This window comes from Nuphar pumila, chromosome 10, assembly GCF_984573655.1.
Source record: "Nuphar pumila chromosome 10, dmNupPumi1.hap1.1, whole genome shotgun sequence".
In the NCBI taxonomy this organism is placed as follows: Eukaryota; Viridiplantae; Streptophyta; class Magnoliopsida; order Nymphaeales; family Nymphaeaceae; genus Nuphar; species Nuphar pumila.
In genome coordinates this window covers 99,700,864-99,722,162 of record NC_143258.1, presented here as the reverse complement: position 1 = coordinate 99,722,162, position 21,299 = coordinate 99,700,864, and the positions used below count along the sequence as shown (strand labels likewise).

Here is a 21,299-nt window from a genome sequence, read left to right as displayed (position 1 = left end):
ATTTTTTTTTCAAGAGCAATTCAGATAATTGTTTATTGCAATACATTGCTTGTATGCTGAGCTGTTGTATCTATATTACTGCAGCTGTATGGTTTTCTTTTTTGTTGCTTTTGTTAGGGCCAGTGGCATCAATTTTTCATCCAACTAACAATGATTGCTTTTGAAAAGCATTATGTAGTGTGCAAGTTTTGTCAAGATTATCATTTACATAAGGGTTTGAGATTTCACCTTGCAGCACCTCCTTTCCTTGTCCCATCCTCCTATAGTTTCTTTGAAACAGCCCTCTTCAAGATGCTTTAGGTGTTGAATGGACCTGCATTAGATGTGGGATATTTTATACCCACTGCCTTGCCAAATTCTGGCTCAAACTATTCTTGGCAGGTGTCATTTCTGATGCCCAACAATTATGGACATATATGTCAGTTAATTTATTTAAGCAACCGTATTTCAGATTTCTTTCTTATTTCGACCAGAATAGAAACTTGATGGTTGATAGATACAGATCATCCCTATCAGGTGCCTGTCTCCTTGAGGCTGGAAGCTTGCTCAAAGATGGAGTTTTAGGTGTGGGTCTAGAATTTACATTCTGGCCTAATCTGTGTGTTGTGTGTGTGTGTGTGGGGGGGGGGGGGGGGAGGTTAGTGTCCCTGGACTTACATATTTTTGTCTCTGAAAGAAATTTTTAGGTTCCATGGTTGGATATTAACAGTCATTATCACAGGCACATTTGGTAAATTTGAACACTGTAAACACATGGATGCCATTCATTTCCAAAGTGCAGTTAATAAGCATTTATATGGCTCTTTCTGTAATTACTTAAATACCTCTTGTAAACGGTGTTAATATATGGAATCACTGTGGTACTTTTAAAATTATTATGGGGATGATAGTATGTCTAATGAAGTCATCCATGAAATAACATAATATTTGAAGCCAAACATGGAATTAACAAGTACAACACTCCATATATCTGAGGTGAATAAGTTGCAAGGAAAATATAGTTTTGATTTTACTAAAGAAAATCAAAGGCAAAGACAAAGATGATATGGCACGTATAGTAATCTCTAAACATTTGTAACATAGAAACACGTTTTTTGTGAGATAAGGAGCAAGGAAAACATTGTTTAGAAAAACATGACTATGATTGATGAAATGCACAAAATGCAACTATAAAATCACATATGAAGCATTTTGTTTCTATGAGCTACATACAACATCATCAATCATCAACTATCTCACAAGAACAATGCAAAATATTAATAGTTTTTTTTACCTTAACCCACTTTCTTGAGTGGAAAAATAGTGGAAAATGCACACTCTTAATTGATGAAATCACAAAAACCCTCTCTCTTGGGCATGGACTGGTCTCCAAATCGCTCTACAGCTCCTAGGGTGCGTGAATACCTCTCTAATGACTTCTACACAAATGAGGGAGTTGGCTCTCAAGAGTTTTTTAAAACCCAAAAATGCAAAATTACTTTTCAGCCCTTTTTAAAGTCCGCCGACACATTTTCGTACAATACGGATACAATACACACTTGTATCTATCATTTTTCTAAAAAGCAATGATACATATCGTAACGTATCGTACAATACAGGCAACATTGGTTGATATTTGATACCATTTGAATATCATAGTGTTTCAGCCTCTTGAGTAATGATGCCTGCTTTTGCTTTAAATGATTCCAGATGCGCAATAATGTAAATAAATCCAGATTGCATGCATTCTCAATCCTTTCTTTTACATGTACTACCAGAAGGAATTTATGTTGCTGAATTGGTTACTAACTTCTAGATTAAATCTGTAATATTTTAGGTTCATCAAATCCAAACCAGGAAGATAATCTCTGAAATACCCACCCCACAGTTTGTTGTTGTTGACACATATGAAAGAGATTATTCATGCTCTTTTACGCATCCAACTTCATATGTACGTGGAAGGGGAGGTAAAAACTATCTCACTACTTTCATTTGCTTCCTGGAGGTCATTATCTCTTTTTGATAATTCTGTTTTAAAATTATATTGCTTAATATAGGCATTCCTTTTGATTTTCAGCTAGGGCTGAAGTTGGGGATTTTGTTGAGTATGATCTTGACAACGAGGATGAAGACTGGCTTCAAGAGTTTAACAACGAGAGGAAGATTCTCACTCCTGAAAAGTAATCTTTGCAGATTCAAACTTTTATTTTGGAACACTTCACATTTTCTTCTTATTGGTGGTTCTACACCTTTTGAATTACTGAATAAATTTGGTATGGAGCTTGAGTGGGCATTTTTTAAATGTCTTAGCTTTCTTAAGATGTTAATGTACCCCTACTGTATCATAAGAGATGCGTGTTGTTTTTTCTGAATTGCCATTTCTTTTATTTGTGAAAAAATAGAGAAAAAGGCTTCAAGATGTCACTTGGCCACTATTTCACTTGATAAATAAAGGATCAATGTGCTATGATTCCACCTGTTGTTTCTGTCTCGAACCAATTCCTTGCTTTTCTCAAGGTTTTTAAAAAACAAGTCAGATAGGAGGTGTATTTGCCGAGGCAAGGTGTAAGCATTAGCTCTTGAAATGTGGGCATGTAAAAATAAGACTAATAACACTTAGGTTGGAGATTTTTCTAAAAAAAAAGGTAGGTTGTAATAAGACACTAGAATGAGACCTTTTTAAGGCACTTGGGTTCTACAAACATATGTTCATTGAGTGGATTGCAAATCTTTTTGTCGACTGTTGTTCAAGGTATTGTGTCCTGAGTTCGCATAAAATTATGCTCTTGTGCTAATGATGAAAGGAAAATCTGAAAATGTTGATTCAAATTGATTGGCAGCTTCACAAATTGATTGGCATATTAATCTGCTTGATAATATATGTATAATCAAATAAACATGTCTCCTTAGGAACCAATGATACCCAGCAAGGTCTTCTATTCCGTGTTGGTGATTTTGGGCTTTTCTATAACTCAACTATGTGCCTTCTTTGTTCCACATGTATGTTCGTTTCCTAACTCTTTCCAACCTTCTCATGACATTAAACGTAAGGATCGGCAATGGGCTTGGCCAGAATGGGTTTGAGTTTGTCTGGCCGATGGCTCATCATAGAGCTGTGGGATGGTCAAACCTGCCGGGGCTTTTGGCATGCCAGGCGTAAACCTGGTTTGGGCTGCATCATAACTCAAGACGATGACACAGATCAACCTGGATTAGCTGTCCTATCCCTATAGAAAGAATGATTGGATAATTCATTTATATGGATCCCACCCGGTTGAGACCATAAGTGAAAATGACATTGCCAGAAATTGACAAGGTAATATTTCCATTTCTTCATCAGTAAATTAGTACACCTTGAAGCCATAATTGATTTTCCTTGATACCTAACATAATGCATCAAGGGTTCCTTGAAGAACCAGAGGGGCAGGGTCCTTTGAGAATCATTACGAGGTGCCACTACAAGATGTTTTATTTTTCCATAAAAATGTGTTCTCTCAAGAAAGGCTAGAGAAGATATTGATAAGTAAATGTGCTCACAGCTGCCATTTCTCAAAATAAAAGGGAGCTGCCTTTAGAACTGCCCATTCGAATGCATTGGCATTTTATGGAGGCGAATAAATCATCAGAGGTGTTGGTAATCCTTTTGACTCTTGTTGGGTAGAACCATGGTTGCCAGTCGAGGAAGCGGGAGCCGGAAGCGATACGGGAAGCGGGAGCGGGAAGCGAAGCACTTTCAAAATTTTAAGAAGCGTGAAGCGTGGGATGACTTAGAAGCGAATCATGAACCATCTCAGAAGCGACCTAGGAAGCGAAAAAAGAAGAAAAAAATCTAAAAAAATTAAAAAGAAAAAAAGAGGGAAGTGTGGGGGAAGCGTGCTTTCCATAAATGGGAAGCGCGCTTTCCATAAATAGGAAGCACGTTTCCCATAAAAGGGAAGCACACTTCCCATAAAAGGGAAACACGCTTCCCATAAAAGAGAAGCGTGCTTCCCCAAAAAAAGGGACGCTTCCCCACGCGTTTCGGAAGCGTGATGTTTCGCGCTTCCGAAACGCGTATCGGGGAAGCGCGCTTCCCCTACTACATAGGCGCTTCCGGTAACTCTGGGTAGAACAATAGAGTTTTTTCTCCAAGCATTGGGGCATGACTGTCCCTTATTAAACTAAAGCATTGAACTGAATGCGGTTTACTAAATATATTTTATATTCCTCAAAGAACAAATGAAAAATTTTCTACAAAAAGAGAAAAAATATGAATCTAAGAAGCTGAATAAGAATTTGTGTATAAAATAAATAAAAATGAAATATCCTACTATAAATAGTTGATGTATGTGCCTTCATTAACATTGACCACATAATATGAAGTTTATGCTTAATTCAACTGTTATGAGCTGTATATTCCGTGCAAAAAAGGTTATGAGGTAAAATGAATACAGTAGAAAATTAAATGACCACGAATCTCTTGGAAATTTTAGCGTGCATGTTCATGCATTAATCAGCTAACCAAATAACCTATGGCTATATAGTTGATTGCAGGAATGAAACTCGGGGTCCAGAGATTATGAAAATGAATCAATATAAATAGGTAAGCAACTAATTCTTTGAGTAGCCTGATAACCTTGAAACCAAGGTTGTAAGTTTCGTATTGTTACCCGTATTGGTCGGGCTCAAAGTAACAACCTATCGTATCATAAATTTTAAATAAAATTCAAAAAATCAAGAAAAATCAGAAAAAATAACAAAAATTCTAAAAAAATCATATCACATGAAATAATGATGAATTGCACAAAATATAACCATAATATCACATATGAAGCTTTTATGTCTCCATGAGCTGCTATGAATGGCATGCATATCTCATAAGAAAAATGTAAATTGTGAAATGATAAACAACACTAAGCTAACAAGTCATAAGATCCATAATAGTGCATGTTTACATCAACAAAAACAAAATTCCCAAGTGTTCAATACTTAAAAATATTACATAACCAAATTATTTTAAGTTCAAACAAAAATGAAGACTTCTTATTCTTCTTGCAAGAAATCAAGTTCTAAATCACTCTCAAGTTCTTTAGGAGTGAACACAAACTCACCTTAAGGAGTCTTCTTATATATTTCAAAAAAAGAAAGAAAAAGCAAATTGAGTGCAACATAAAATGCACTAATTGTGTATCGTAAGATATACCCTGTATTGGGGTGTATCGTACGATACAGGGTACAAGTACAATACACACTCATATCTCATTATGGGTGTGTATCGTATCGATTTGGCCCAAAGTAATGATACGTATTGTACCGTATGATATGGTACATTACTTACAACACTGCTTGAAACAGTACCTTTGATTGATAAGGTTTAGGGGATTCCCTTAAAGCATGTAAAGTAAATTTATGTGAGGCTAAAAGCCCTTTTCCATATATTTCTTTTATTGTTTCCTTTGAATTCTTCGCACTGTCAAGGGCTGTATCTTTTTATCTCCTGCTTAGATAATCAAACTGACCAATGTTGGATACATTCTCAATTTCTATTTCTTTGAAACTGCTATTGCTTCTCAATGTGTCCTTACAGACAGTGTGTAGGTTTCCATGTGCCTGTCAAAGCGAGGCATAGGACTCAAGGGTAATTAGGTATCCTTATGATGGGAATGCATAAACAGAGACTTTGAACATAATATCTGGTCATACTGACGGCAGGAGGCTGTGCTTAGTGTCTGAGGTAGTAGGTGGTTGGAATATAAAGCATCAAGAAGGATGAGTTGATTTTGGTTTCCAGTGGAAATGGTGTATATGGTCGTTAGTTAGGATGGCTGAAGATGTAAAATTGTAAAACTAGGCAAGTTTATAGATGGTCTACTTCATAATAGAGAATTTGAAATGAGGGAACTCACAGATATTTGATAGCTTAGGTCTTTCTCTCTCTCTCTCTCTAATCTTACCTGCTTGTATTGTTTTTTGTTTGTCTACTAGAGGGGCAATCTTTTTTTTTGTTGAATAATATTTTATTTTTTGTTCAATAAAGAGGGGAAAAAGCCAATCAACTACTAAAGGCAAGGCATGATTACTTTAATTTCTTTGAAATTTGGCAAGAAACTGAAATAAGTGTATTGGTTCTTTTGTTTGTCATGAGTTTTTTTTTCCTTTTGTGACTGATTGACTCCTCATGTTTTATGAAATGATTTTAACTCTTCATTGTTTTTAGCTTGTAGTCCATTTTGATATCCGTCTTTTTTATCAATATTATTTGGGATTCACGTATTTAATTGCCTGACATGGTTAATACTTTCATGCTTTATGAAATATTAAAGTACCTGGAATGATATTCTGTTAATCACTTTTATTTGATATAGCTGGAACAGTTTCCGTTGCCTTCCTTGTTTAGTTTGTCTATGTTCTTGTGTCATTATTATTTGTTCATTTTCCTCCATGTAGGTTTGAAAGTCTCTTGTTTCGGTTGGAAGTTTTGGACCATAAGGCCAGGGAGAGGGGAGGAATCATAATTTCACTTGGTTCTCCTGTTCCGGTTGTCCTCCATCTTGATGCTGCAACTGAGGTAGATCTTCTGGTGTCATTTGCTTATATAGTGCAAGAGATAGGAAACCAAAAAGATCTTTTCTCAAGGCACAATTCTTTTGATGTATTTATCTGCCTTTTTTTGACCTTTTGAATCCCAAAAGAGAGCCATCTGTTATTAAGTAAAGTTTAGAATATGGTTCTTGATAATGCTTTCCCATAATACCGATCAAAAGGAAAAAGAAAAATCTGTCCCCACAATGCATCATGAGAATCTTAAATGCATTTTATGTGGAATATAATGAAGTCCAGGTTGACATTATCCAACCAGGTAATTTAGCGAACCCATTCTTCTAATGCAATAGTAAGGCATGAACTGTTCATAAAATGTCCATCAGGTGCTTTATGTGTCCTCCAAAAGATTACAGAGTTGCTCACTTCATCACAAAAATATCACTATCTAAGAGAAGAGAAGTAGTTCTTCTATCGTTCAAGGGCAAGGGAAGAACATGTAAGGGCTTGCTAGATTCCACTCCATTTGTGGGTCAAATGAACGATTCTTTTCTCAAATCTTAGGTTTAGAGTCTTTAATTTTCCAGTATGTAACTCTTAGAGCAGCGCAAAAGTGAGCATAGGATCATAGTCATGGCCTCGTGCTTGGTTGTGCGTGAATTAGCCCAACAAGCAAGGAAATGATTCCCTCTGGGTGTCTGAGAATGATTCAAGCCAAATGAAAGGAAATTCTCATGTGCAGTTTGTGTCGAGGAGCCTGGCAGGGTCTTTCCGCTAACTTGGCTCGGCCTTAGTGAAAGTAAAACGATGGGCCTATCATCCCTTTCTACTTTTCTTGCAACCATTTATAAAGCAGGGAGATCTAATGACTTGGGTCTCAATCTGATGAACAAGTTCAAATTGCATATGGGGTTTGAAGCTTCCATTGAATAATTTTGCCCAACCTTTCTGATTCAGCGAAATGCTTTGTCCATTGCCAAGAAGTATGTCTTTTCTCAGCAGTTTGTTAATGACCCTTGAAGTATCATTGATGGCTAGGGTTTGCTTCTAGTGATAACACCATGTGAAATCACTTATAATGGGGCTTTTAACTTCACCCACCCTCTTCCAACTAGGAGAGGAAAACACCAACCAAAGTAGGAAGAACATCACATATTCCACCACAGACTCTTTCCTTAGTTCAAACCTTCTCAAAGACTCAAACCATTCCAGCACTTGCTTCCTGTAAGTTCAGATGTGTGGGCAAAGAATTGACCTGCACTTTACATACCGTTAGATACACCTTTCCTTCTCAATGCACTTTGTTCTTATGGCACGAGGATTTATCTCTCCAATGGAAGGAATCAAAATGGTAAGAACTTAAAAATAATTCACCAACACCACTGGAATATATGAGATGGCTCAAATGATCCCTAGAGCCACTTTCTCCCTATAGCAATTGCCGTTACTTTGAATGACTTTATCCTAGGACTGTTTGTTGTAGTCTTTGCTAATGTCCATCAGTACACTAAGGGGTTGTTTGTTTCATTCCCACCAATAAGAAAAGACTCCATGGAAAGGCATCCCATGTTGGGGAGGCAATCCCATATGTGAAAAAATGCATACGTAAATCCATTCACTGGGGGTGGTCTGTATGGATTTACATAATAAAAGCATGGTCAATGTGAAAAGAAACCCATGGTGACTGTGGGCCTTACAGAAAAATGGAGTTGTCATGTTTGTTTCATCTGCATATGAAAATGGAGGGTTTCATATGTAAACCCCCATTTTCCTGTGTAAATTGGGTGAAACAAACAACCCTTAAGGCTTTGCAGTTCGGACTCTGTTCAATTGTAATCCATATTCTTACACTTTAATGGTAGAGGGGTATAAATATAACCTATGTTGGGTTTGGGGACTGGTTATGATGTGATTGCTAAGGGTACAAGATGAAAATATTTTAAAAAGATGGGCATGAGGGTATGGCAATTAGGGGTGTCCAATGGTCGGGTTTGGTTCGGACCCAGGTGAAACCAGATCCAGACCTTATTTGAGATACTGGTACTGGGTCCGGAACCGAGTCCAATCGGACCCACCATAAGAGAAACCATACCCGAATCCTATAAGGATTACATGAACCAGACCCGGTGAAATAATATTTTTTATCCTTTTTACATTGGAAAATTGCAGATCTTAGTCAGAACTCGGGTCGGGCCGGGTCTGGTATGAAATTTCATACCTGGCTCCATATATTAATTGGATCCTTTGGGTCTGACCTGGATTGTAATCGTACCTTTTTTCTTATCACCAAACCCTGACCCTATATGGTTTGGTACGGGTCAGGTCTGGGTCAAACCCGACCCATTGACACCCCTAATGGCAATACACACATAAATGCACATACAGAACCTCACAATTATGCTATATCTTACAATCTTTACATATAGAGTTATAGACTGTTAATTATGATCTAAAAAACTAAAACTTGTCAAAGATATATAGCTAACTAATAATTAATAATGAATAATGACATTAGGCATCTTTCATCCCACACATTAACCGCAAGTTGACCAGGCCATAAAATGGGTAAAATGTGTTGGTTCAGATCTAGAACCCAGTTGGCCTGTACCTAGAAGTACCCAGTATCAGTACCCTGAACACAGTATGATATGGGCACAGGGGCCTGGTAAAACCGTAAAAGTGAAGGAGAAGAGATAAAAAAGGATGAGATACGGAGGAAGAAGACAATAAAGAAGAAATGAGAGAAACAATATGATGATGTTTCCATTATTCAAGGGCAAACAAAAACTTGATAACCCTAGACTGCAAATTTATTTCCTAGGTGCCCATCTATAAGAGTAGCACTTGAAAAAATCGCAAGAAATGGCTTTTATGATGTAGTTTTTAACCATTATATTGCAACATGTTACTCCAGTGACTTCTGTATTTGTTAAGAAGGATCTGAGAGGATGTTTAAGCCTTAATTCAATGTTGGCTAACCCTGTCATTACATTGCATTCTGTTTTGTCAATACACATTTTCTCTCATGGTTTCAGTATGATGATATGGTGCTAAAATATCCATTGTTAGAAGTGCTCTGTATCTTCTTATCCAGTATATTATAAAAGGACATTTTTTAGTTGTCTGCACTGCTAAGTGCTTATTCATTTTAGTGGACATGATTTCAATTTACAAAAGCTGTCTCTAGGTCTTTAGCTACCTTCTGCATGGCAAAGCACAGGTTTCTACAGTTATATTTTTGAGGCTGAAAGGTCGTTTTTTATTTTTCTGTTGAATGTAGCTATTTTCATGTATATAGTTGAAATTTGAAAACTTGATTACTATTGCGAGGCTCCTGAAATTAGTAGGTTAACGGTTAACGGTTAACCCTCCTTTGAATTTTTTTTATATTTGTTCGACACATTGTTGGGCTTTCTTACTTCTGTACTTGCTCTTTTGAACATTGAAATTTTCATATCCTAGGCACAAACTTTCATAGTTGATTTCACTGTTCTTAACAGTGGCTGTTGTATTTAGATTTCTAATTGTCTTTACAACAATTCTGCCCTGATATATATATATATATATATTATATATATATATTCGGGTCTTTTACTTTGAATTCTCTCTGATTTTATGTTTTTTGTTTTACATCTGCAGGCTTTGTCCCAGAATATGAGATATGCTGTTTTTCAGTCTGTATATAATTACTGGAAAGCAAAGGTTCATATTAAACCTTTGAAATGCTGATCTTTTGTTATGATCAGTATATAGGAATATCTACCTTGAATGGCTTACGAATCTACTTTCTTGGTCATCGTTTTGTCAAATTACTTATCACACGAGGTGCTCTCTAATACTTATGAGCATCAGTTCATGGTCCTCAGAGCTAATGCATGCTTTATTATCTCATTGTCAGCGTGAAAGGTGGCAAAAGCCTATTCTTCGAAAGTTACAGGTAATTTTACAGGAATTATAAAGAATGAAATTTAAAATTCTGTCATATTGAACTTGTTCCTTGTTGAAAGTGTTTCTGCCATCTATTTTCACATGCACGGAGTACATTTTAATACTTGAATATCTCATTTTATTTGTTTTATGTGTATTTGTTTGATCTTTTTCTATTTACTATATAATATTTCATCCTTTTCCAGATTCTTACATGTTACACATAAAGTTATCTGTTTCTAGGTATTGGATAATTTTTTCTAATTGTGTTGACTAGGTTAATAATTCTTTGTAGGAGTTAAATCTGGCCTTCAGACCATACGATGGATTCTATTTTAGTTGTATCTGATCAATAGTTAAATTTTGGTGCATTTTTATTTCTCATCAATTTGTAACAAAATGTATGCAAGCGAGGCCTTTGTTCATGGACCATTATTCTTAAGAAGAGGTAGGAGACTGAATCCCTGCTCTCTCATTTGGAAAGAATTACATACAGCCACTGCAACAGGTTGTTAATATTCAACAAAACAACACAACTAATTCTTTTAATTTTCCTTATTTTGTATCTCTTTTCTAGTGGCTTTTACAGTCTCACATATAGAAAACTTTTGGGAAGTAATAAATTTTAATACAAATTTTACAATCTTATAGAATTTATTGTGTTTGATTTTTGGAATGTGATCAAAACTGTGACATGGATACTTAGCATGCATATCCGTGTCAACACGGCACGACACTCGGAAGCATCAGGACACTTCATGGACACAGTCAAATAAGTGTCAGATACAGTTAACATTGTATCATTAACTTTATCTATTTCCTTTTATGATCTTGATTACTTATTTTGTATTTGCTTGCATTCTATTACATTACATTTCAATTTCCTGTTAATTTTATTATGAGGTTTTTAATTATATTGATCTAGAATTTTTGTTCAAGACCCTGCATTTGAGATGATATTCATGTTTTATTGCTTTAGGTTAAGAAGTGTGTGTGTGTGTGTGTTACATCACACACTTGCATATACATATATACATACACACATCTGTATGTGTGTGTCCAACCACGTCTCTGTGTCCTCATTTTTGAACTGTTGTGTTGTACCAAGCGTACCCACATGGTGCCCATTCCTGCATCCATGTCCATGTGACACAGGATCAGAATGAATTGAAATTTTTTATTTTCAATGAAAATTTTCGTAATTTGATTTGAGCCAGGTGAATTCCAGGATTTGAGAAAAGAATGAACTAAAGAGAATTTCTTTGGGCAATTTGCAGCTGAAATTTCTTGATTTAGGTCTGCGAGGATAGGGCAAGATAAGGAGTGGAAAGGTCAGGTTCAGAAGTCAATCAATTTCAATGGAACGAAAAGAGACTGTCACTAGACCGTAGGCCATTAGATGAATTCTCTTTGATAAATCCAATAGAAGCCATTTTTAGCAGAGAAGTTTCAATGCCTTAGACAACTTAGTTACCAAGTTGCTCATGTATTGTTGCATATTCAAGTGATGTTTAATTTAAACTATGCTTTATTTTGGGCTTATGGTTAGTTGGTACTTTGTCATGGGTTAAGTCAACAGTTTTAAGTATGACAGAATCATATGTTTAGTCCAAATTATCAAATGCACTTGCATGTGATTGCCTTTTAAAAGCTGATGATCTGATAATTTCGTTATTCATATATGCAGCCCCCACCACCAGTCAATGATACAAATCCATACAATGTATTCAGGCCAAGAGAGAAAGTCCACCGCCTACACACAAGAAGGGTAAGTTTAGATTGGGCGTGTTCTAATGTGATTTGATGTATAAATCTCCTCTGTTTCTATCTCTACTACTAGAACTTTTTTCTACTCCAATAGAATTACTGTGGTGTTCATTTGTGACATTGAATTATTTATTGCTTCATTATAGATGCAAAGACGGGAAAACAATGTTCAGTCCTTTGACAAGCTTCGCCAGGTCTGGATTTGTTCTCACAGTCATGCTAACAGTTTCTGATCATGCATACACCAATGTGTTTGCTGTTTTTTTATTTTCATTAGTAACATTTTGTTAACAACTTCCATGTCTTAACTAAGTATGGTTGTCTACCCTTCTCATGTTCTTCCACTGTTTTCATTACATAGCTTTGTTCTACCCTTAGTTTCACAATCTGCAGTTTTTTTTAATCTACTTACATAATTTTTTTTTATTGCTGATTGCTTTGATGTATGCTCTATTATGGAAGACAATTTGCTTGTGTGAGTTGTGTCTTAATTGTTGAATAGTGTAATATTTGGTGTATCATGTGTATTACTAATTTACTAGTCTTTGGTGCTACCCCACTCGAGTGTACATAATATTATTTATTAGGGGTATTCATATAATCTTTTAGGAAGTTAGAAGGTCAACAGAATTTGCCTTGTAGTGTATCCATGGGGGTCGACCCCTATATGTTGTAGCTCCTTTATTTTTCTTGTTAAAGAAGCTTCAAGAATTCCTCTCTTTTCCTCGCTTCTTAGTTCTTCTGGTCAGCTGATAAGGTAACAGAGACATATCTACTCAAGAGAGGAGATCATTAGGTGTGTTAGAGAGACTTTGGAGGCTTCATCCTTGGCGTCACTGTGCTGTTGCTGAGTCTTGGGCTGTGTGCTCATAACATCAGCAGCGTCAGGTGATGATCTGATTTTGACTCAATTGATTTCGAGGTTGTGTAGAGTGTGATTTTAGTAGATCTGTGAATAAAAAGTCACACTCATTTGGCAGTATTTGATTTGTTATGGATTTTCCTGTAGAGGCAGTAACAGTGCCTGGTTTTGAGTTTTTGGTCTACACTGATCATATTGGGTGACTTTAATGTTTGGGTTGCACTCCATTCTGGTCGTTTTTTATCATGTTATCAGTTAGAAGCAGTGTTGTGAAAAGCGTTGAGGCGTAGCGAGGCGCTCCACCGAAATCCGAGGTGAGGCGTAAGCCTCGAGGCGCAAAGCGTAAGCCTAAAAAAAATTTAACTTAAAAAACTATAAAAATTATCTAAAAGGTGGAAAAGATTCAATGTGAATGATAACAATGATGAGTTGTGGAGCCTGATTCAGAGTTTTTGCCCTTACAGAAAGGGGGGCCGGGGGTTCCCCCTGGTGCGGGTCCCGCTGCGCGTTCAGCGGGCGGGGGTCCAGGGGGGGCAGAGCCCCCAAGAACAATTTTTTTTTGGGTTCATTGTTTCCTTTGATTGTTTCTTGCTCGCGTTTTTCTTAACAAACAGTTCATGGTCTTTCTATATTCTCCATGTTTAATCTTTGTTGCCTTGGAAAACTGAACTCAAGGAGCATCCTAGTATAATTTATTGCTAACCGATATCTCTGTTGGTAAACAATCCTAATTTCCCTGTCCTGCAATTTCCCCCTAGAATCTCCAGATTGTCATCTTAAATTTTGTTGCACATATCTGTAAATGATGCTGATAAGGTTGTCATAGAAAAAAAATGAGGAATGAACTCATATACTTACACATTGTATGTTGAGAGGGACAAGGCTGCACCAATTAATTGAGTAATGTAATGTTTTCTCTATCTATCTAAGCTCCTAAGCACCTCCACAATCTATGTAGTGGTATCGGTCTAATGCACTTCAAAAAAAATGAAAATATCTTTTCAAGCAATCGAAATTTCATTAGATGACAAAACCAAAAAGAATGAAAAATAAATATAAATGTACAAACATGTAAGGTTGATCTATTCTGATAAATTCATGAGAAAGAAAAGCCTACCTTCTGTGATTCTCCAAACAAATTTGTTCGATCACGAGAGGTGAGAGACGAAAGAGACATGAGTGAGGGACTGTGAGAGAGAGATGAGTCAGCGACAAGTGAGGGACTGTGAGTGAGAGACGAGTGCAGCGTGAGGGACTGCGAGAGAGATGAGACAGACGAGTGCAACGTGAGGGATTGCGAGAGACGAGTGCTGCGAGAGACAAGAGAGAGATGAGAGGCGAGAGAGAGATGAGAGACTGAAAAATTAGGGCCCCCGACCCTAATTAGGGTTGGGGGGCATGATTTTTTAAAATTTCATTTTTGGTCAAATGAGGCGTGAACGCCTCACATTGAGGCACATTTCTCCTCGAGGCGTACGCCTCAAGGCGTATGAGGCGTACACCTCAAGGCGTATGAGGCGTACACCTCAAGGCGTATGAGGCGTACGCCTCGAGCCTTTTACGCTTTATGCCTGCGCCTCAAGGCAGAAAGGTCCTCGCCTTGAGGCGAGGCGCGCTTTTTGCGCCTTGAGGCGCGTTTTTAATAACACTGGTTAGAAGTGTTTTGGGTGTCATACTGATTTTGAAGGAGCTCTATTGATTTATTGAGGTGGTTATGTGGGACGGTAGTCTACTCTTTTGGCTGTCGTGACCTATATTGCTGTGTAGAGTTGTGCTTTGCATCAGATTTGTGTGGACTCTACTTGTTTTCATTTTGGTTGATTGGAGATTGGTCTTTCTTGTGAAGTATTCGCTCGGGCTGTTTCTTGGTGATACTTTTGCTCGAGTGTTGGTGTTCAAAATTATCTTGGGTGGCTGCTATCGGTGAGGATAGCTTATATTTGGGTTGCATCTAGCCTCTTTGGTTGTTATCGTTGGTGTGCACTTGCTTTAAATATTATTGTGCAGGGTGTTGTAGCACAATAATATTCTATCTCTTGGAAGTGTGCTTTGCTTGTTGATTTTTCGTGCAGGTTTATTAAAATTGTAGTGAGGTTTGAAGAAGGGAGAAGGCATACAACTGGCGGAATGAATTGTTCATATTGGGCAGTCTTTATGACTGTTGTAATTGCGGGAAAAGGGCTTGGAGGATACTTGAATGGCTTAAAGGCAAAACCCAAGCAAACGAATCCTGATTATGACAAGTTGTTTGAGGATTGGATTGTAAATAATGCAAGGGTTAAGGCTTGGATATTGGGGTCAGTTGAGCAAGAAATATCTGTGATAACATCTCATTGAAAGGCTTCTATACATTTGCCTTTCTCAACGCATTTCTTTGGACAAAGATTCTGTTTTTTGTAGATGGTAAATATTTCTCACAACATGGAGTGTGAATCAAACCCATGTTTGAATTGAAACTGAGATACTGATGCAAGTTCTTCCCTTCTGAATCAGATAGATTCATATATGAAAGAGGCTGACAATAAGTTGAAAGGGGCTGAGATTTGTAAAGTTATATACATTGTCACCACTTTGTGGAAAATCGTTAGGTATGAATATGTTACACTTGTGACTCGATTAGTGAAATAGTATATCTCCAAAAAAACATTTCTTTTCCGACACAGAAAATTTCTTATTGCGGATGCTTGTCCAAATTTCAAGAAGCCAAGGAAGCCTAGGGGTACCTCAAGCAAGTGTATAAGCACGAAAACTGGGCCAAGTAATATCAACTCATGCAAGATCTATAAGGAACAAGTCTATAAAAGAATTCTGCTCAGAAATTTAGAGGCTATGGGATGCACTTGCACACATGAAACGGTATAGTAACTGTGAAAAGTGTATGAAGTGCGAGAAGTGCAGTGGTTGAAAGGTCTGTGAGTATACTTGATCAACATATATAGACAAGCAGGTTGATTGAGTTTCTTATGGCTCTTCGCCCAAAGTTTGATAGGGTGAGGAGTGCCATACTACATAGGGCACTTGCCTTCTGTGACCAATGCGTTAGCTGAGTTTATTGCTGAAGAGACTAACTGAAGTCTCTTGGAGCGTATCCTTCCAATGATTCAGTGATTGCAGTTCCTCTGTAGTCAGGTGGTAGGATGTGGTGGTAGAGCTAGAGGTAAAGGTGACATGAGCTCCATTCAATTCCACTATTGCAAGAGTTTCTGCCATATGAAGAATTCCTGTCCAGTTTTGAAAAATACGAGAGGTGGAGCTTATGTAGTGTCTTTTAATGGTGAGGGCACTAAGCCTAAGGATGACCATACTAAGGTTGGTGTTCATTCTATCGCTTCTTCTGTTGAGAAATCCTGAAAACAGCCGAGTGGTGGTGAACTTCAGATTTTATAGAAGATGCAGTGGCAAATTATTCAACTGCAACTCCTCTCTTGGTGATCAACTGCCTCTTCCTCTGTCCCTTCTTCCTTCGGTATTGCTTTTGCAGGTATCTTTGACTGTGCTTCAGGATGGTTGATAGGTTCAGGTGCGTCCTGTCACATGACGGCAAATGAATATGTTCTAACCCATTGTCAACCCTGCAATGGTGTTTTCTGCACTACAGATGGCTCCTCTATGATAGTATCCAAAATTTGTTGCATTTCTTCAAGTTCTTATCCTGGTTGCAAGTTGAATATCATACAAGTTTATTATGTTCCTTCGTTAGCCATGAGTCTCAGTTCTATTGGTCAAATTACTAAATACAATTGTAATGTCACCTTCTTTCTTGTTGATTGTATTGTGTAGGATCAAGTATCCGAGAAGAGGATTTGGATCAACCATAAAAAAGGGGATCTCTATTATTTGGATCGGCTACACATGCGCGAGCAAAAAAGATATGGAGCTGGTCTGAGTGCGGCCGTTTTGGATGAGTCAGTTTTGTGGCACTAATGGCTCTGGCATATTTCCAGATCTAGGTTGCAACATTTGGTAGCATTAGGGAGTTTGGGTAGGTCAAAGTTAGTTGTGTCTAAGCGTGTACATGAGTGCGAAAGCTGTAGGTTGGCAAAGGATCGTGCTTTGCCATTCGGGGCGAGAGATAGAGAGTTTGAGTCTCTTTTTGATCTTTTACATTCAGATGTGTGGGGTCCTTACCCATTTTGTCTAAGGGTGATTCTTTATATTTTCACTGTTATAGGCGATTGTACAAGATCTATGTAGTCAAAAGTGCTAGGCGGTGCCTAGTTAGTAGACCCCTAAAAAGACTAGTCGAGGACTAGGTTAGACTAGTTGGTACCCCCAATTAGAATATAAAAAAGTATACAAAATATACATAGAAATATGTTTAATTCTTTTACTAATAAGATGTTTTCATCACACAAGTACAAAATTACACATGCTTTCACAAAATATATTAATATACATAACCAAAATACACACACACACACACACACACACATATATATATATATATTCAATTATTCACATATTTAGTATAATCGAACAAAATATGCTTTCAGCCTTTCACAGAAGTACAATACACATACATATATAAATAACATATTACATAATCCATAATACTAAACATGCTTTCAGGCTTTTATAGAAAAATTCATTAGAAACAAAGTCACACATATATAAAAAAACATAATCAATTAAAATTAATTGTGTATGCTTTCAATGTTTCAAAAAAAAATCTCAAAAGCAAAGTAACACTATATATATATAAAAGCATGTTTTCATCATTTTACAGAACAAATCACAAACACGTGCACAAATATATAAAAAAAACATAATATATAATAATACATGACTAAATTGCCTTCGTGTCTAGGTGGAGGAAGCTTAGTCGCCGACTAGGCGCCTTAGTCGGTGCCTAGTCGGCAAAATTGGTACAGGTACTCACCTAGGAATCGCAAAGCCTAGGCATTTTACTTACGCCTAGACCGACTAGTCGGGGCTTTTGACTACATAGTACAAGATATACATGGGTTTACTTCATGAAGAATATAAATGAACTTTTTGATATCTTTAAGAAAATTTGTGTGATGATTAAGACTCAGTTTCTATTAAACTTAAAGTGCTTCGTACTGATTTAGGTGGAGAGTAAGTAGTATGAAAATTTTCTGCAGGAAAAAGGAATAGAACTTCAGAAGTCATGTCCATGCACTTTCGAGCAAAATGGTGTAGCAAAGAGGAAAAACAAACACATTTTGGAAATTTGGAGACTATTTGAGCATTGTTCTTTGGTGGATGTGTTGTTAAAACATATGTAATAATACCATAATACCCGACAGGGGTATTATGGTCATTTCACAAAGTACCCCATAGGGGTACTTATTTTATTTCTCGTATTTCACTATTTTTTATTTTTCTTTTTATTTTTTATTTTTGTATTTTTTGGATACCGAAAAGAGGCCCCACAATGGAGTCGTTGGGGCCCCCAACGGTCACATATGTGACCGTTGGGGGCTCCCAACGACTCTATTGGGAGCCCCTTTGGTCTCCTCTTCTTATAAATAGGGGGAACCCCCCATGTATGTTGTATTGCTCTTGAGAGCTCCTCTTCAATAATAGTGATATTATTTTTCATGTGTGTAGCCTTTTTATAAGGCCCTTTGTATATCCCTTAGTGGATTTTCTCTCTTGTGCTTGTTGCATTTGTCCGTGTGGGACATAGTGAATGCTTTAGCATTCTTGGTTTCTTCCGCTTATTTCATTACATGGTATCAGAGCCATAAGATCTTCTAAAGGTAAAATCTTGTCTCTCTCTACTTCCTTTCTTTCTCACATCTTCCTTGTGTAGCAATGGAAGTCAAGATCGATCTATCATTCAAACTCAATGGAAAAAATTACATGATGTGGGCATCCGCAATGGAGAATAATCTCAAAGGCAAGAAGCTTTGGGGTTATGTAATGGGAACCGTTCCGGAACCCCAACTTAAGCTCACAAAGATGGAAGGAGATCAAGAGAAAGCACTTGAAGGCGATGCTCGTCTCAAGGCCATTGAAGATTATAATCATCAAATGGAAGATTGGGAGAGCAACCATGCAAAAATCCTTGCATGGTTTATGAATAATGTCGAACTTAAGGTATGTGCAAATATTGCAAAATTCCGCCGGGCAAATGAAGCTTGGTTTTTTATGAAGGGTATATTTACCCAAAAGGATCTTGCAAGAGCTTATTTCTTGCAAGAAAAAATAAGAACCACAAAACAAGGCGACATGAGCATACAAGATTACTATAGTGCTCTAAATCCTTTGTGGGATGAATTGGCTCTTTTAGAGCCTAAATGGGTATCTATGGAGGATGTGGTTCTAAGACAAAAACAAATGGAACAAGATAGATTGTTTCAATTTTTATTTGGGCTTCGTCCCGAATTTGAACAAGTGAGATCCTCACTTCTCCATAGATCCACGTTTCCTCCCTTAGAAGAAGCTATTGCCGAGATTACTCAAGAAGAGACTAGGCATAGCATGGGTAAAAGCATAGAGGAAGTTCTTGCCGTATCTAAACCCGGCAATCATGTTAAAACATACAAACCACCTCATTTTGGTAAGCAAGGGAGTGGTGGAAGAAAAATGATTATATGTCACCATTGTTATGAGCCGGGACATATTAAACCCGTTTGCCCAAAGCTAAATGGGGCATTCAAGCCAAAGGTGGCTTCCGTTGAAGAATCCACCACCAAAGAAGATGACGGCAAGAACGGGGATCTCAAAGACACTCTTGGACAAATCTCCTTGGCTCTTCAACAAATCTTAAAGGTCACTTCTTCCACCTCCGGTGCCGCCATTGCCTCATCATCACCTCCCGGTACGTACTCTTGGATTTTAGATTCCGGAGCTTCTTTTCACATGACCCCTCATGAAAATGCATTAACCAATGTGCACACCAATTCAAAAATGTCTTGTGTCTCTACGACCGATGGAACTTTTCTCAAAATAAATGGTGTTGGAACTCTTGATTCTAAAAATGTTCAAAATTTCCTTGTTCCAAAAGTTAGAATAGTTCCAAAATTAAATCTTAACCTCTTTTCCGTTTCTCAAATAGCCGACCATGGATGTGAAATATCTTTCTCATCCCAAGGGTGCTTTGTGCAGGATCTCCGGTCCGGGAAGCGGATTGGGCAAGGCCATAGGAAGGGAGACCTTTATTTTATGGATAATTTAATGCTTCCAAATACCTCATTTTGTATTTATGTCCAAGACAAAAATATTGAAACTTGGCATAAAAGGCTTGGACATCCAAGTTACTCTAAAATGTATCTTTTTCCTTTTGGACACAAGTTTTGTAAAGAAAAAGATATCAATTGCAAAGATTGCATTTTTGGCAAAATGAAGTCTACTCCTTTTCCTATTAGATCCTTTGTGACAACAAGACCTTTTGAATTGGTGCATTCCGATGTTTGGGGGCCATCTCCGGTTCTATCTAAAGGTGGTTATTCATATTATGTTACTTTTATTGATGATTATACTAGATATGTATGGATTTATTTTCTTAACTTTAAATCGGAAGTTTTTAACTTCTTTAAAGAATTCCATGCAAAAATTCAAAATCAATTTCAAAGTCAAATATCCATTCTTATATCCGATTCGGGTGGAGAATACTTATCAAATGACTTTCAAGCATATCTAAAACAACATGGCATTTGTCATAAAAAATCTTGCCCAAGAACTCCTCAACAAAACGGTCTAGCGGAAAGAAAACATAGGCATATTTTGGAAACCACTAGATCCTTACTCATTTCTAAAAATATTCCTAAAAATTTTTGGGCCGAAGCCGTGTTAACCTCCACCTATTTAATCAATAGGATGCCATCTTCAAAATTGAATAATATCTCTCCTTATGAAAAACTTTTTAATATGACACCCGACTACAATCGTCTTCGGATTTTTGGGTGTAAATGCTTTGTTCTTTTATATAAAAGAGATAAATTGTCACCTAAAGCAATAGAATGTGTATTTTTAGGATATGGTGAAAATCAAAAAGGCTATAGATGCTTTGATCATAAAAACAATAAGTTATTTGTCTCAAAAGATGTAACCTTTTTAGAAGATGAAAATGGATTTGACATATTGGAAAAATCAAATGAAATTGATTATATGTTTATCAATGATCTTTTAGAAGATTCAAATGATGACTCTTTGAGTCATCCGAAAATTTTAGAAAATACTCATGATTCTCATGATGATGATGTATCACCAACTAATGGTGACAATCTCCAAGTATACACTCGGCGTGAGGAAGCCCAACCTATTAGTGCTTTAG

The 21,299-nt window shown here is 37.0% G+C and overlaps 1 protein-coding gene across 3 annotated transcripts in view; it reads left to right on the top strand.

Moving 5' to 3' along the window:
- The window catches only part of LOC149827556 (uncharacterized), a 53,965-nt gene that overhangs the window by 10,302 nt on the left and 22,364 nt on the right, over positions 1-21,299 (top strand). For all 3 annotated transcript variants that reach the window (XM_090019481.1, XM_090019480.1, XM_090019482.1), the window contains 7 exons: positions 1,817-1,946; positions 2,057-2,159; positions 6,406-6,526; positions 10,138-10,200; positions 10,397-10,435; positions 12,113-12,193; positions 12,339-12,386. In XM_090019481.1, the coding sequence (XP_089875607.1) occupies positions 1,817-1,946; positions 2,057-2,159; positions 6,406-6,526; positions 10,138-10,200; positions 10,397-10,435; positions 12,113-12,193; positions 12,339-12,386 (585 nt within the window). The remainder of the gene's footprint in view (positions 1-1,816; positions 1,947-2,056; positions 2,160-6,405; positions 6,527-10,137; positions 10,201-10,396; positions 10,436-12,112; positions 12,194-12,338; positions 12,387-21,299) is intronic.